The sequence below is a fragment of the Typha angustifolia genome, chromosome 13, assembly GCF_048772165.1.
Source record: "Typha angustifolia cultivar Huaian chromosome 13, ASM4877216v1, whole genome shotgun sequence".
Classification (NCBI taxonomy): Eukaryota; Viridiplantae; Streptophyta; class Magnoliopsida; order Poales; family Typhaceae; genus Typha; species Typha angustifolia.
Window position 1 is genome coordinate 10,773,137 of NC_133251.1, and position 17,106 is coordinate 10,790,242.

General features: G+C 38.4%; 1 protein-coding gene across 7 annotated transcripts in view; it reads left to right on the forward strand.

The window, feature by feature from the left end:
- The window catches only part of LOC140773152 (uncharacterized), a 36,715-nt gene extending 29,120 nt beyond the window's left edge, over positions 1-7,595 (forward strand). For 6 of the 7 annotated variants that reach the window (XM_073115552.1, XM_073115553.1, XM_073115551.1 and 3 more), the window contains 3 exons: positions 4,138-4,311; positions 5,680-5,802; positions 7,163-7,595. In XM_073115552.1, the coding sequence (XP_072971653.1) occupies positions 4,138-4,311; positions 5,680-5,802; positions 7,163-7,324 (459 nt within the window). In that variant the 3' untranslated portion in view covers positions 7,325-7,595. Of the gene's footprint in view, positions 1-4,137; positions 4,312-4,980; positions 5,021-5,679; positions 5,803-7,162 lie in introns of those variants that run through there. The other variant, XM_073115557.1, reaches the window with a different exon arrangement.
- Positions 7,596-17,106: the final 9,511 nt, after the last annotated feature.

Consider the following 17,106-nt stretch of genomic DNA (forward strand, 5'->3'; position numbering starts at 1 on the left):
GTTAATGGGACTAAAGGGAAACCAAATCCAAGTTGAGGTAAAATGGATCTTGATGCATCATATTCATTCACCATGCAAATCAATATCGAAAATTTGTTAAGAGAGTTTTATGAGCTAATAACTTTAGCTCAATAGGTGAATCCACTCAAAAGCAATCTGAAAACTATAATTTGTAAAGCATGTTTTTAAAATGGATAATACCAAACATGTGTATTACAAGAATAATAAAGCACTTCGTAATAATAATTTGAGTAATAAACTGATGATATACTCAAGTCTCATTATGCAAAACTTCTCATCTCAAATAAATATCATATTTCTTATTTTGGGTTTATATTTGTGGATCCATTTTAATTGTAAATCACTCTCGAGATGGTGCTTAGGTCTTTTCCTTATAGCTGATCTTATTAGGATTATCAGGGTATACTCGCATCCACTTTTTTCCTAGCCGTTGATAGAGATTAGAGTCACTTTACGAAGATTTTCCCTAAATTCTCTAGAATTACCTAAATGGATCACTATATGATTAGGAATAGATCTGTTCTCTAGACTTTAAGGTAGACTCTAATTACTATAGATATTTTCGATCTAGCCTAGAACTATTTCAAAAGTCCTATCTACACATTACAAATGATCTGCTAGATTCACAAAGAATAACATTTCATGAAGTATAACATTGTACGAAGAATGTAATTACATAAAGAATACCATTAGACGGAGAGTATTATAATTTCAAGATTCTAAAACTCAGTATCTAAATCTGAATCAGCCGTTTGGAAAAATGATACATATCGACTGCTCGTATTAGATCAAACTATTTTTTAATTACATGAAATTTTAAATATTATATAAAAAATAAATAAAATTTCTAAAAATTTAGAAAAAATCACAAGAAAATAAGAAAATAGAATACTCTTTATAAAAAGCCTAAAAACTTTAAAAAATATTAACTTACTCAAAAGTTAAAACTTTGATGAATACAAAGTTGATTCTTATAAATTTTTGTGGTCTTTATCAACATAATCACTATAAATTTGTAAATTTTGATGTCTAAAGTTCGGTGCTACAAAAAATGATTGTATTATACTAGTCATATCATATGGATCTTGTTGTACCTAAAAAAAGTAATAATCACCATATAGATCTTGTGTCTGAGGATACTGAAGATAATAGTCAACATATGAATCTTATGATGATTTCAAATAATAAATACTCAATGTACCATACTTATAGGGAGCTATATTCTAATGACATTGCTGATACACATTTTTTCCCTTGAACATGGATGAGGCATGAATGCCCATGATCCACCTGCTAGTTTTACTGGTTAAAGATTCTCAGATGCACATTTTTCCCCTCAGACATAGGAGAGGCATGAAAGTCCATGATTCTCCTCCTAGTTTTACTGTCCTGGTTTAAATTCTTCTGATAGACATTTATTCACTAACATAGGTTCCTGCTGTCACAACCCAAAATAGGAATCATGACCGGCCATGCATCTCAATATGCTTGAGATGCACGAAGCCTTATTAATACTCTCTACGTGTACGATAGCAAAATAAATAAATAAAATGAGAACATGCTTTATTAAATTTTATAACTAATTGCAATAAAAATAAAACAATGTTAATGTTTTTGAGTCTCTAAACTAAATAAATAAAACATCTAATCTAAAGCATAAAATCTAAAAGAGCGGAAAGGTAAATAGGTGAATCCTAAGTGGAGGTGGAGTCCGGGTACATCTCGCTCAGTTGCCCCGCTGACTATTACCTGAAATAAATAAACAAATACAAAAAAAAACAATAGAACCCATGAGCCAACAATTATAGCTCAATGAGTGGAATCCACTCAAAAACCAAATAAATTTTAAATCATATTAATGCTGAATAAATTAAACTAAAAGCAACAATATTCATAACAATATGCAATAGGCATGCTCTCAAAAAAAATAACAATGATAACAATAGAGAGATGTCACAACTTGTGACCTTGCACGTTTTCAACATATTAACATCTTTTGATATTTATACTGTCATATGTCTCAATAAGTCTAAACCCTGTGGATCCACATCAACTAGAAGTCACCTCGAGATGACGCTCGAGACTTTTCTTCATAGCTGATCCGGTTAGGGTCATCATAGGGTATCACCCCGTGATTAACACACTCTGTCTTTTCCTCTAACCGTTGAGAGAAGTTAGAGTCACCTAGAAAATTTTCTCATTCATCCTAGGACTGTTCCCTAACCCCGCCAGAGTCACTTAAGAAAGTTACCGCAGTGATCTAATTTATGATTTTCCCTTGGACTTCCAGATAGACTTGAGTCACCACGGAAAATCACAAACGATTTATACCGGGACTGTTCTCTAAGTCGTATCAATACTAATCTCATTTTTCTTTTCACAAATTTCAACATTTGCACGAAGTATGGTGATGCACTGAATATGATAATTAAATGCACACAGAAAATAAAACAATTTAATTTTTACATATAAGGGTGAAATAAATAATTTGCACACAGAAAATTTACATGGTCTGACAAAAATATGAAATAAAATAAAATAAACATGTGATTAAACCCACTCACCTGAGTCTAGGCAAGACAACCGGAATCTCAAATCTCTAGCTCACGTACTAGAATTCACCACCTTAAATAATAAATAATATTCAAGTTTTTAATTTGAATAATAACAGTATTTATTAAATTTTAAAAACCAAAAGAACTAAAAAAATGGGTTTAAAATTACCCATTGGATTGGGCTGGGCTATTGCTAGCCCAGCCCATTCAAAAAAAAAGAAATTTAATTAATCAGGTTGGGCCAAGGCCCAGCCCAAAACTAAGTGGACTGGGCTACGGGCTAACCCGTAGCCCACCAACTTAAGTGGTTCGGTTCGGGTTAGGTTTGTGGATCCGAAATTCAAACCCGAACCGAACCCGACTTAAAAGGAAAAAGGGGGTTGGCTCGGGTTTAACCCGAGCCCAGCCAACCCCTTTCTTCCCTCTCGCGACCGACGCGAGAAGATGATTAAGGGAGAGGGTGACCGTCGGCGACCCCTTTACGACCACCTTCAACCTCTCCTCTCCCTCTCTCTCTCTCACTCTTTCTTTGTCGTCCTCACGAGGTGGAGAACTCACCACCGACGGCCGACGCGGAAGCCAACGCCGATCGGAGCCACGAGGGCCCCGTAGAAGACATCTCCGACACCGGGCTTGGAGCACGAAGCTTCCGGTGACGATACGGTTGCGACTCGAAGCCGCGGGCCGGCCAAATTTACCGACGAGGCCGAATTCCGCGAATTAGGTATTTCTGATTTACCTATTTAAATTTAAATTAAACTAGAGGGATGAGAGAGGGCTCACCGGGGAGGAGTATGGTGGTCCTAATTTTCTCCGGCGATCCGATTCCACAGCGACAACTCCGACGATGAGAGCAAATAAAAAAAAAACGAAGGAGGGGAAGGAGGCTGGGAGGGGGGGGGGGGGTTTGAGGAGAGAGAGAGAATTAAGGTTTAATTTATAGATTAGAAGGGAAATCCAGACCTAATCCAATCCGGATTAGGTGCGATTTCCCTCTGCGCCTAGTCGCGTGCCGGAGAGGGAGAGGGGAGGGGCTGTACGTGCAGAGTCCTCTCTCAACCCCCTATTTTATTTTATTTTACTTTATTTTATTTTATTTTATTTTTTTTTCTGGTTCTGACACCTGCACTTATTTACAAGAATAACATGCCAAATGCTCGATCAGATTTATGATATAGAGAAAATTATGCACTTATCTTCTTTTGTTCCATGATTAATGGCTGAAATTTGAAAATAAATGTTCTAGTTGCCTTGAGAACCATCGCTTGTAAATTAATTTATATATTGGATTGCCAGTTCTTAGAACATAAATATTGGGAAGCTTTCTTGAATTATACGTTGTGCTTTGAAGTCACATTGATCTAGTGCATGCACTCCTCGTAATGTAAGTAATATTGTAAAGTTTATTCCTAACTGCTATGTTTTAGTTTCCTTCAATCTCTTTTATTGGTGAAAGCTGTTTTTATAGCAATAGATTGCCACGGTATTTTTACTTGTGTATCTAAGAATTAAATGCTTGCTTTTGATCTCTGTTTTGTTAAAACCATTTTCTCCAATATAGGAATGGTGGACTTATGTTTGCATGGGGCCTTCTGATCCCCACCCAAATTGGCACCTTGGAATGCGTGGTACACAACACCGTGCGGTAATGTGGAGAGTCTGGAAGGAAGGTGGCACAGGCTTTCTTTACTGGGGGGCTAACTGTTACGAGAAGTCTATGGTTCCTAGTGCTGAGGTATCTGGCACCAAATCTTCTTTCTTCATATATTTTCCTTGCCAAATGTATTGTTAGTATATCTCCAACTCTTAGGGTTTGCCCCTCCCATTTCAATTAATTTATTATGTGTTTCCCATAGGTTGCCAACTCATTTCTCCTTTGTTCCTCACTGTCTCGTCACTCTCCTTACTGGATAAACTGATTGAGATTATATGAGTCTTGAAAATGGAAGGACTAGCAGAAGCTTTATGATTCTTCAATCTTTAAGACAGCCATCTAAATTGACAGTAATTTGGTAAAGAAATATAAATTAAGAGAAATAGATATCAAAATGCATACGAGCCATGTTACATGGTTGATCTTTATAAATTTGACCTAGTCACCTTATTTGGAACATTTCATATACTATATAGATCACTAAAATCTTATACTTTATTAGTAGCCATCTTATATTTGGATCATTTAATGGATGTGAAAAAGGAAACTTTACAAAATTTCTATATGTATCTTGAGGGTTAGAGGCAATTTTAAGATGTGGTTCCTTAATTAGTATTGACAATCTCTCTTTCTCACAAGGAGTTGAGGAATTTTACCCATATCAGAGGTTGACTCTTTAGTTGACTATTTTATCTGAATCTTAAAAGTTGATAACTATTGTTCATCTGAAAAGGTATGTGTTAATTTCAGATAAAATGATAAGTACTTGGCTATTCTCGGACAGGATGAGGTCAGAAAACTCAATGACTTCTATATTTATTTTTGTCATTATACATTTATAGTAGATAATATTTTTTCCTCCCTTTAGACTTTGTGAAATTTGTAATTTTCTTCAAAGATGTCATTCTTGGCAAAAGCTTTTTGATGCATAGTAATTTTATTTTTATAAAGCCACACGTACCTCTATTCTAGTATTATCGATTCAGAATTCTCATGATGTATAGTTCTTGACTTCTTCTTACCCCAATTTACATGTTTAACAATCAGCATCATCTTCAAAACCAAGGAGCCTCAGATATGAGAGAATGTCAGCATCAAAGATATCTTTGGGCTTAATTGACGAACCTAAATTTAATCTTATTCTTTACCATGAGAGCCACATCATAATATCCAAATGTCTCCTTACAATGAGATGCATTGAAACAAAATAGCAATTAGTTGTTATGGCAAGTATGTACAGGCGGGGTGATCTGTCACCTGGTGCTATCCACGTGACAGACGATTACATGGTATTCTTTAATTAGTCTTCCAATCATTTCTTCCTCAAATTTTGTGATATGAACTCTACTGGAGAACCTTTCCATATTTCCACCCTGTAGTATTAGCCATTAGCAGAACAAACGGACATGTAGATATTCTGACATGATCGTTATAAAACTTATAATGCAGATAAGATTCCGACGTGGTCTTCCCCCGGGTGATGGAGTTCTCTTCTATCCTGGTGAAGTTTTTTCTTCCTCACATGACCCAGTTGCTTCAGCCCGGCTAGAACGCATTCTCAGTGGCATGCAGGTAATATGACCAAGATAGAAGTGTTTCCGTATATCTTTTTGTAGTTATTTGATTGATTGATTGATTGATTGATTGTTAGGTCTACATTTTTTATATTACTGTGGAGTATAAGCATACCTTAATGACAAAGGAATGTGAAATCAATCAACGATGAATTATCTTCACTTGTAGCAGACTGTAACTATTAGAAATGAGCACTATGCCTTTTCTGAGAGACTGTTTTATGTTAGGGTCTTGAGTCATATCATGTATAGAGGGCATGGTAGTTAAGATAGACTTATCCAGTCTATTGAATTCTTTGCAAGTAGAATCTGCTGCCTTTGCCTGTGGGAAAAAGGAACCGGTGCAATTCTTTTATAGCCATTTTTGGTGGGCTTTTTTTATGCTAAATTTGTTGCATTTTCTTCTTGTGTGGATCCTTGAGGACCTTTTTGGTTCATGAACAAGGAAAGTATGAGGGATATTTGTGTCGAGTCTACATGTACACCTTTTGGACCAGATATGCCATAAATGACAACCTGATTCAGCCAACCATATTCTTAATTGATTTAATAAAGATCTTATTACTTTTGGCTCTGCACACCTTTTGGACCAGATATGCCTTAAATGACAACCTGGTTCAGCCAACCATATTCGTAATTGATTGAATAAAGATCTTATTGCTTTTCGCTCTGCTTATTCAGTTTTGGTTCTTCACAAACCTGCCAATCTCCTCGGATTTCATACCATGTCTAATCAGTCAGTTTTCTTTTTCACTATTATATCTTAGAATGTCTATCCTGATTACCTTTAAAACCTCTTGCTGAACTATCAGGCCCCTACTTTTCAAGTCAACATGGTAAGTTTCCATGCCCTTATAGGATAGAGTTCCAGAGAAATTCTTGCTGCGGTAAACATTTGGTTGAAATTTCCTGGAAGTAATAATTGTCATTCTGTGCATTGATTCCTAATGAGACGTCACGAAGGCCTCACTCCGTGCAACAATTAGGCCTTACGTCCTGATGGCATATGATCTGATTATAGAAACAGCTTTAATAGTAATTAGAGTAAGGCAACTTTCATTCGCCATCATAGGTGAGATCTTGTGTACCTTTTGCCTATAGTTGTTCTTTTTAGTTTCTCTAAACCTGTTTATGGGCTTGGATTCAAATCAATTTCGATCGCTATGCTAATGAGTTGAAGCATGAATCAGTCTTTTATGTAAATCAACTTAAAAATTTAACCCATTTATTCTCTCTGTGTCGTCTTCACATTGAATTTATTTGAACTGTGTGAGATTGCACGACTTATTGTCTGACAGGGTGATACCTGCATAAGTTGTAAGTTTCCTTCTGCTACTTAGGTTATTTTGATGGTGCAGGACATTGAGTACTTGAAACTTTACTCTTCAAGATACGGTAGGGAAGAAGGGTTGGCTCTTCTTGAGAGGACCGGTGTCTATCTTGGTCCTGAGCGTTACACTGTTGATCATGGCCCAATCGACTTGATGCGCGCTGAGATCTATCACACCTGCAGAGGGTAGGGGATATTTTTTGTATTTGGCTGTTTTGTTTGAGTCATGATCTTCTCTTCCCCTTTTCTTTTTTCTGCTTCGTTGAAAGTTATTTTATATGACATCTCCAGCATTAGAGCAGGAATATTCATAATTTTGTAACTTCCTGTAATAAGTGTACGATTCCTAATTTCTTTTAATGAGACTGTTGTGTACAGCAAATGGTTTTATCTGAAGAAAAAAAAAGGAGGGAGAGAGCTATTAAATCTTTTGTAAATCTTTTTCTTTTTCTGAGAAATAACTTTGGTGGTGTAAGAGTAATATTTTTGTAATCGCTACTTTCTGGACAAAATTATATCCATTTAAGTTGTAGAAAGTAGATTCACGTGTATGGTTAAATTGTATAACTTATGAAAGATAAGAAATCAAGTTAGATTATGCAGAAAAAAGATTAAACGTTCAGGTTTCAGAAGTGCCTTCACTAGAAATTTTAGTGGTGTTCAGACGAAATAAGTGTTGTCTAGGAAATTTAGAGTCCTGTTCAAATTTGGATTTTTTTTGGTAGACTCTCGTAGTACGAAGTAAATATGTTTCATACTTTTATATAAATGATTCAGAGGCATAAAGGAAGCCATCATACTTGGAGGAATTAAAGTAAATTATTTATGAGTTCAAGGACGTACTATACTTGTTATCCTTTGTGAGGAGTGTTATCTACGTAGCTTGTGCTATAGTTGAGGATAGCATTGGAAGGGAAGGAGGTAATGTCACGATATCAAATCTGAATCGGTAACCCGATCTGCATTTCAATACTATGCTTTATTTGATTTAAATTAATTACAATGAAAATAAAGCAATGTCATTATTACTGTATTTCTAAACGAAATTAAATTAACAATTAATCTAAAATATAAGACTAAAATAATAGAAAAATAAATAGGTAGGTCCTAAGTGGAGGTAGGGTTTCAGTGTATCTCGCTCAGGGAATCCACGAGCCAACAACTATAGCTAAGTGAATGGAAATTACCTAAAAACCAAATAATTTTAAACTTTCATACCATTCAAAAACCAAATAATTCTAAAATATTATAGTGTTAAATAAAACCTAAGTTCAATAATATAAATGATAATTTTCAATAAGCATTCTCTTAAAATAATTACAATAATAACAATAAAGAGCCACAACTTGTAACCTTGTTCAGTTTCAATATATTAGCATCTTTCTCAAAAATAATGCTATCATTTGTCTTAATGGGTATATACCATGTGGATCGACATCAATTAGAAGTCACCTTGAGATGACGTTCAAGTCTTTTCCTTATAGCTAATCCGGTTAGGGTCATTATGAGGTGTAACTATAAGATAAACGCATTATATCTTTTGCACAAACCGTTGAGAAAGATTAAAGTCACCTTAGAAAATTTTTAATCTATCCTAGAATTGTTTTCTAAGCCCGTTAAAGTTACCTAAGAAAGTCACCGTAATAATCTAAAATAGAGCTTTTCCTTGGACTTCTAATTAGACTTGAGTCAGATGGGTTAAGGCACCAAAAGATGGGCTATGGAACGATTCCTTCAAGATCTGGTTTATTACAAGAATCAGTCTGCATAATCGTGGAAAAATATTCATCAAATTTCTCTTGTTGTTAGAAAATTATAAAACCAAGTGGATTAGATTCGTAACTCCCTGATCTACATCGTATTTACGCCCTTCGCAGATTCAAACTGCAACTGGGATGAAAACACGAATTAACGCGGGTGATGGTGGTGGTGACGGGTGGAGTGGATGTTAAGGTTATAGAGGGTAATGGAGATGAAGGTGGATGGTTGATATGGCTAAGGGATATAGACGAAGGGAAATAAATGGTTGAGATCTCAAAGAAGAGGGAGGACTCGACAGACAAGGGAGATTAGAAGTTAGGAGAGACCTTGCCAATGGTAGAGGTGGAAGGATGGTGAAGAGGGAGGGGGGAGAGAGATTAGAGAGAAGATAGGAGACAAGAAATCAATAATCTAATTGCATAATGAATTTGGCTGCTATCCACATATTTATAGATGCTAGTGAATAAGTCCTAATAAAAATAAGTAACCATAATTCTAGAGAATTCTCGCTGATCGTGTTTGAACGCGTCCGATCACGTTCGAATGTACAAAAGACATTCTCTGTATGTGCGAACGCGATGCAGGCATTCGAACTTGCCCGATTGCATTCGAACGCACTTTTCGCGTCCTTTGTATTTGTGAACCTGATGCAGGCGTTCGCAAGGGCGTTCGAACGCGACCCCTCCTGCATTCGAACGCGACCTACAGAAATTTTATTTTAATGAAAATAAATAACTAATGCAATAAGAAAAGATCCTGACTAGTATCAGCCCACCACGCTTCTCTCACCTTGCCTTCAAGGTAAAAAATCGAGAAAACGCTCCAAAATGTTTGTCTCCAACTCCCATGTCGCCTCATCGGATGGCTTGTCAAGCCACTCAACTAGAATCTTCATCTTTAATCTGGTACCATGTTATTGTCGGCGCCTAGCAAGTACACGAATTAGCTCTACGATCTCTATCTCCTCCAATGGCTCCGGTAAAACTGATCCAACGATCTCATGATCTCCAATCCGCACCCTCAGCAATGAAACATGAAAGACGGGATGATGCACTCTCGATCCCTCTAGCAGCTCCAAACGATATGCAACCGGACCAATATGCTCCAACACTCGAAACGGTCCAAAGTAACGATGTGCTAACTTCTGATTTCGCATCGGATGCAAGGTCACTTGTCGATACGGTTGTACCCTCATAGATACCCAACTGTCGATGTCGAAATCCTGCTCCCTATGGCTGCGATCATAAACTTGCTTCATGCGATTTTGAGTAAATTTAAGATCGGCACGCAACCTCCTCAATGTGGCATCACTATCCATCAACGCTAAGTCCACCTCTGTCCAATCTGCAGATGCTATTGGATCATAAGTGCGTAATGTTAGAGCCGTGCGTTCATACACTACCTCAAATGGAGTCATGCCAATGATGATATGGTAGGCGGTGTTGTAAGACCACTCCGCTCATGGTAAGAACTCCAACTATCGTCTCGGTATCTCTCCAACAAAGCACCTCAAGTACTACTCAATGCCACGATTAACCACCGCGGTTTGGCCGTTTGTTTATGGATGGTAGGCCGAACTGAAATTTAATCGAGTCCTCTGCAATCTAAAAAACTTAGTCCAAAAGTCACTCATAAATACACAATCATGATTCGAGATAATCGTGTGTGGCATGCTATGTAACCGAGCAACATCTCTCACAAAAATTTCAGCCACTGATTTAGCTGAAAATAGATGTAATAATGCCGAAAAGTTCGCATATTTGCTCAATCTGTCAACGACCACAAAGATAATTGAATAACCACGTACCAATAGAAGAATCTCTATGAAATCCACAGAAATTTCTTCCCAAACACGGTCCGGTATAGGTAAAGGTTGTAGTAATCCGACCGGTTTCAATGTGGTTGCTTTAGCCCTTTAATAGACTTTGCAAGCACGAACAAAACTCCTCACATCTCGCCTCAATTCTGGCCATATGCAACTCTGAGATATCCTCCTATAAGTCCTCAAAACACTCTCATGACCAGCCTTTGAAGTTTGATGGAAGTGCTTCAATAATTTCTGCTACAATCTATCATTTGCGGGCACCCGAATGCATCCGCGGTCCAACAGTAAATCGTCTCGATTCTCCAACTCTAGATGGCGCTCCGGATCATCCAACACCTCCTGCAACAATCTCAAAACATCTGGGTAAGAAGTACATGCATATCTCAGCTCGTCAAGGAAGGATAGTGCATCCGTCGCTCTATTTTCCTTTCCCTTCTTGCATTGGATTTCATAATCATGCCTCAACAATATTGTGACCCATCTCTGCTGTGCCAGAGTGTGTATACGCCGTCCCATAAAGTATGGAAGGCTCCTTTGATCGGTTCGGATAATGAATCGCCTATCGATCAAATAATGCCTCAACTTTGTCACCGCATGTAGAATTGCGAACATCTCTCTTTCATAAGTCAATAATTGCTGAGATTTTTATGATAAAGCCTTACTAAGAAAGGTAATTGGACGTCCTCTTTGCATTAGTACAGCTCATGTGCCAACTCCTGACGTATCACATTCCACAATGAACTTTTTAGTGAAGTCTGGTAGCGCTAAAACGGGCACTATCGTCATTACTGTTTTCAGTTTTTCAAATACTGTAGTGGCTTCATTCGTCCATCTAAAAGAGTCCCGTTTTAACAAATAAGTGAGAAGAGCAATGAACTTGCCATACCTGACGATGAATCGGTAATATCCGGTTAGCTCCAAAAATCCTCTAAATTCGATGGTAATAGTAGAAATAGGCCAAGCGGTCATGCATGCAACCTTTTGAGGATCTGCTGCTACACCTTCCGCTGAGATGATGTGGCCTAAATATTCCACTTATGGTACTCCCCATAGGCACTTGGACTTATTGATTTTCAATTAGTTTTTATTTAACAAATTCAGCACATCCTCCAAATGCCGTTAATGCTCTAATTCAGTCTTGCTATATATCAAAATGTCATCAAATAATACCAAAACATATCTTCGCAATAGAGGCTGAAATATATCATTCATAAGACATTGGAAAGTAGCTGGAGTATTGGTGAGACCAAAAGGCATCACTCGGAACTCATAATGCTTGTCTAGAGTTCGAAATACAGTTTTGGGCACATCCGCCGGGTGAACTCTAATTTGATGATACCCGGCCCTCAAGTCAAGCGTGCTGAATATAGTCACCCCTGCAAGCTCGTCCAGCAGCTCCTTTATAACTGGAATGGGATACTGGTCTTTGACGGTAATAGCATTTAGTACCCGATAGTCAACAAAAATACCATGTCCCTATCGTTTTTTCGCACCAATAGCACGGAGGATGAGTATGAGCTATGACTTGGTTGTATGAGGCTTTGCTCTAACATCTTGGCTACCATCTTGGAGATAACTTCCTTTTGCACATGTGGATACCGATATGGTCTCACATTCACCGGTGTAGCTTCGGTCACAATCTCTATGCGATGATCCGTCGTTCTTCTTGGTAGCAACTCATTTAGTTCCTCAAACTGTCCATCACATTTGTCTAATAAATAAGACAACTCAATAGTAGTATCTAGACTCATTTGAGGCTCATCTCCTACTGGTCCTAATTAAAGAAGATATGCCAAGTCACTCGCACATGGCAACCTCATCACCGGCTACATCGTAGGAATCGGCGGAGATCGAACGCCATCAGACCACACATCCTTATTTACTTACTTAAATTTCATCCACATGCTTTGAAAATCAAAAGTGACGGATCCCAAGCTTTGTAACCCACTGAGTGCCAAGGACAATGTCCGCTTCTCGTAGTGCCAACGGATATAAGTCTGCAATGATGTCGTATTCTTGCACCCTTATATTGACCAAGCGACACAAGCTCTCCGTCTTAAGCTTCGTGCCGTCTCTAATAGCAATGTTAAATCCCGTGGTTAGTTCGGCATCCAAACCCAACATCCTCACTAATCTCTCGTATAGAAAGTTGTGTGTACTCCCGGAATCGATGAAGATGTGCACACAATGATTTCTAATCGGTCTATCTACTCGTAACGTCCTCGGTACAGAAGTACCCGAATATGCATGCATCGATATTTCAGCTTAGAAATCTTTCTCCGTGCCTTCCTCAACGTCCTCCTCATGGACACTCACCATCATCAACAACCTCATCATCCTTCTCGAGATCGTCGATGAGCATCACACTCCCGATCGATTTGGAACACCGATAATCGAAAGTGAAACGTTCATCGCATCGAAAGAAAAGGCCTTTCGCTCTTCGCTCCTCCACCTAGGCAAGTGTGAGAGTTTGAATGGGGAGTCTTGTGCCTCCTCTAACATCGAAAGAAGGTCTCAAAGGTGGTCGTGGTCTAGTACTTGCAGCCATTGTCTTTGAACTTGCAGAATTTCCAACCGGCGTTCTAGGCGCAAACTTCCCATCTCGGTTGCCCCAACTTATTTTTGCTGCTATCTTACGAGCCTTATATTTTTGCTCCATTCTCACGGCCTTCTCAAAGGCCTCCTCAAGAGTAATAGGATAAAGAGCACGAACATCCGCTTGTATCTCCTCTCGTAGCCCTGAAATAAATGTGCTCATCAATGTCGGTTCGGGCCAAGGTGGCTCACAACGACTACTAACTCTTTCAAATTCAGCTTGGGACTCCAATACGGTCGTCTTTTGAACCATCTTGCTTAATGTGGCAGTAAAATCTTCATATGCCACTGTCCCAAATCTACGTGTAATCATTCTATAAAAGTTAGCCCAACCGATAAATCCTCCACCACGAATAACCGATCGATACCAATGCAACGCTGTTTCTTGGAGGTGAAAGCTTGCCATCTGGACCTTTGCCTCACTGTCCCTTGACAATCAAAATATTGTTCAACTTGAAACACCAATCCATTGGATCACCACCTTGGAATTTTGGAAAGTCCAAGCGTGCGGTTCTCCCCCGAATAACATTGTCAAGTTCGCAAAAGATCCTTGGTTTAGGTCTGAACCTTTGTGCATGTTGATCACCTTTTTTAAATCTTCGAGCACGTCCATCACCATCTCCAAAGGGATCAACCTCATCCTCAAAGTGTCAATTCTCCTCATCGACGAAGCGCACCGGTGCCGCACACCTCTCGGGTTCCACCACCGCCAGTCTTGGATTTTGTAATGGAGGTGGGGGATGATGTGTAGGTATAGATAAGAGGGGATCATTGACACTCACATATCGCACCTAGACCTGTGGGGTATCAGTTCGATGAGGTCCCACCGCTGGTCCTTCTTGAGGCACCAATCATAGTCGAGGAGATGACAAAGCCGATCGATTTATGATATATTCCTTTAAATTATTATGATCATTTTGCATTGCGTCAACTCTATGCAGCAATATTTGGAATATACCCATAAGTTCATCCGCCAAGCCTATATTCACACCCATGGGCATTGGTTGACTCGGTCCTGCCGTGGTTGCTCCAAAGGAATCGGCTTCACGATTAGGGTTATCATGGGTTGAGTCTTCCCTTGTCGGTGTGCTCTCCATTAGTCTCCTTGTCGATGACATCTTCCTTGTTTCAACCATTAATGGAGGTCTGAGGTTCGCCTGGCTTTGATAGCAAATTGATGGGTTAAGGTACTAAAAGATGGGCTACATAACGATTCTTTCAAGATCTGAATTTATTATAGGAATCAGTCTGTATAACTATGGTAAAATATTTGTCAAATATTCTGTTCAAAAAATTACAAAACTAAGTGGATTAGATTCATAACTCCCTGATCTATAATTTTTGTATTTACACCCTTCATAGATTCAAATTGCAACTAGGACGAAAATATGAATTAACGCGGGTGATGGTGGTGGTGACGGGTGGAGTGAATGTTAGGGTTATGGAGGGTAATGTTGATGAAGGTGGATGGTGGATGTGTTTAAGGGATATAGAGGAAGGAGAAGAAGTGGTCGAGATCTCAAAGAAGAGGGAGGACTCGACAAACGAATGAGATTAGAAGTTAGAAGGGACCTTGCCAACAGTAGAGGTGGAAGGATAGTGAAGAGGGAGGAGGGAGAGAGATTAGAGAGAAAATAAGAGGTAAGAAATCAATAATTCAATTGCATAATAAATTTGGCTGCCATCCAGATATTTATAGATGCTAGCCAACAAGTCCTAATAATAATAAGTAACCCTAATTCTAAAGGATTCCTGCCAATCGTGTTCGAATGCACAAAAGACATTCTTTATATGTGCGAACGCGATGCAAGCGTTTGAACGCGGCGTTTAAACTTGCTCGACTATGTTTGAACGCACTTTTTGCATTCTCTGTATTTGCGAATTTTTCACAAGGGTATTCGAACGCAACCCCTCTTGCGTTCGAACGCGACATATAGGAATTTTATTTTAATAAAAATAAACAACTAATACAATAAGAAAAGATCCTAACTAAATGTATCAGAGTCACCACGGAAAGCCGCAAGTGATCTATACCAAAACTATTATCTAAGTCATACCAATACTAGTTTTACTTTTTTCCACTAAAATTTATAATTTGCACAAAATACGGCGATGCAGTGAGTATAATAATTAAATACACATAGAAAATGTAATAAATAAATTTGCACATAAAGAAAAATAAATAAATAGATTTGCACATAATAAATTACATGGTTTGATAAAGGTACTAAATATAATATAAATAAATATATAAGTGAACCCACTCACCTAAGTCTAGGCAAAATATGAAATCTCTAATCTCTAGTCCATGTATCAATAATCACCATCTTTAATAATAAACAATAATTAAATATTAAATTAACTAATATCATTAGTTCTAAGATCTAATACTAAAAAAAAAGCTAAAATGGGTTAAGTTAAACCCATTTGATTGGGCTGGGCTGTTGCTGGCTCGCAGCCTACACCAATTCGATCAGGTTGGGCCAATGCCCATCCAAAGTAGTGGACTGGGATGCGTAGACACCCACAGCCCACCCACTATTTAAGTGGTTCGAGTCAGGTCTTTGGATCCAATTCAGGCTCGAATCAAGCTCATAACTTATTAAAAGGGTTGGCTCAAGTTAAACTCGAGCCCAACCAAATCCCTCCCCACGCTCGACGCGAGGGAGAGAAGAGAGAGAGAGAGAGAGAAAGAGTCTGGCGGCCGCACACTAAGCTCCCCGACACCCTTGTGATCTAGTAGACCATGAGAGGTGGAGGAGAAGTGGTAGATTACGATCTACAGCTTGACTGGCCATGGAATCGTCTTCTACCACACATCAAGCCATGAAGACTCCAAGGAAGCATGCCTGTGACACGAGGCCAATGACACGAGGCTTTAGCACATAAGCGGCAGCGACCCAAAGCCGTCAGTCGGCTCAATTAGCCAACAAAGCCGCTAATCCTCTAAAGTAGGTATTTCAATTTTAATCTATTAAACTTAAATTTAATTTGAGGGGTGGGAGAGGGCTTACCGACGAGTCGCATGGTGGTCCATTATTACTCCGGCGATGCTCCAACGGTTCAAACCCACGTAATGACTCCGACAGCAAGAAAGAAGAAGACGAAGGAGAAGAAGAAGAAAAAGGGAAAGGAGGCTCGGATAAAGAAGAGAGAGAGAATTTAGGGTTTAATTTATAGAGAAAAATCTAAATCTAAATTAGATTTGGATTCAACGAAATACCTACGGCTGCCTCGTCCGATGCCGGAGAAGGAGAGGAGAGGGGGTTGCACGTGCGCCCTCTTCTCTCTCAATATTTTTTTTTCAGTTCTCACAGGTAAATATTTGTAAACATTAAACATAGACACTTGTGCTTTAGAGGATTGATTTGCCACTCAAATATTAACTAAAGGGAGATGATTCTTTTCACGAGTAGTTAATTAGATGGTTAATGCTCAAGAGATTACTTAAACATAACAACATATGAGTGTTAAGAAGGGTTGTCAGTAAGTGTTGTTTTTATTACTTGGTGAAATAAGATTGATCAATTTTGGGCGAGCTTGTAAACTTTTTCTTTCTTTTGAGAGATGTTTTCTATGTTAAAAGAGCGTGTCATCTTAAGTTTTCTACTTTTCCTATTCGTATTTGGCTTTTCATTTTTATTCTTACTCGGTTTTGGTTTTTAAAGTTAAACCTAGTAGGACTTGGTTTTCTAAACAGACTTGGATTTCATTTTTGACTTTATCTTGGGCTTTCAATTTTTTTTATCTCTAAACCTTGTCAGTCTAGGAATCCTATCTCTTCCCATGAA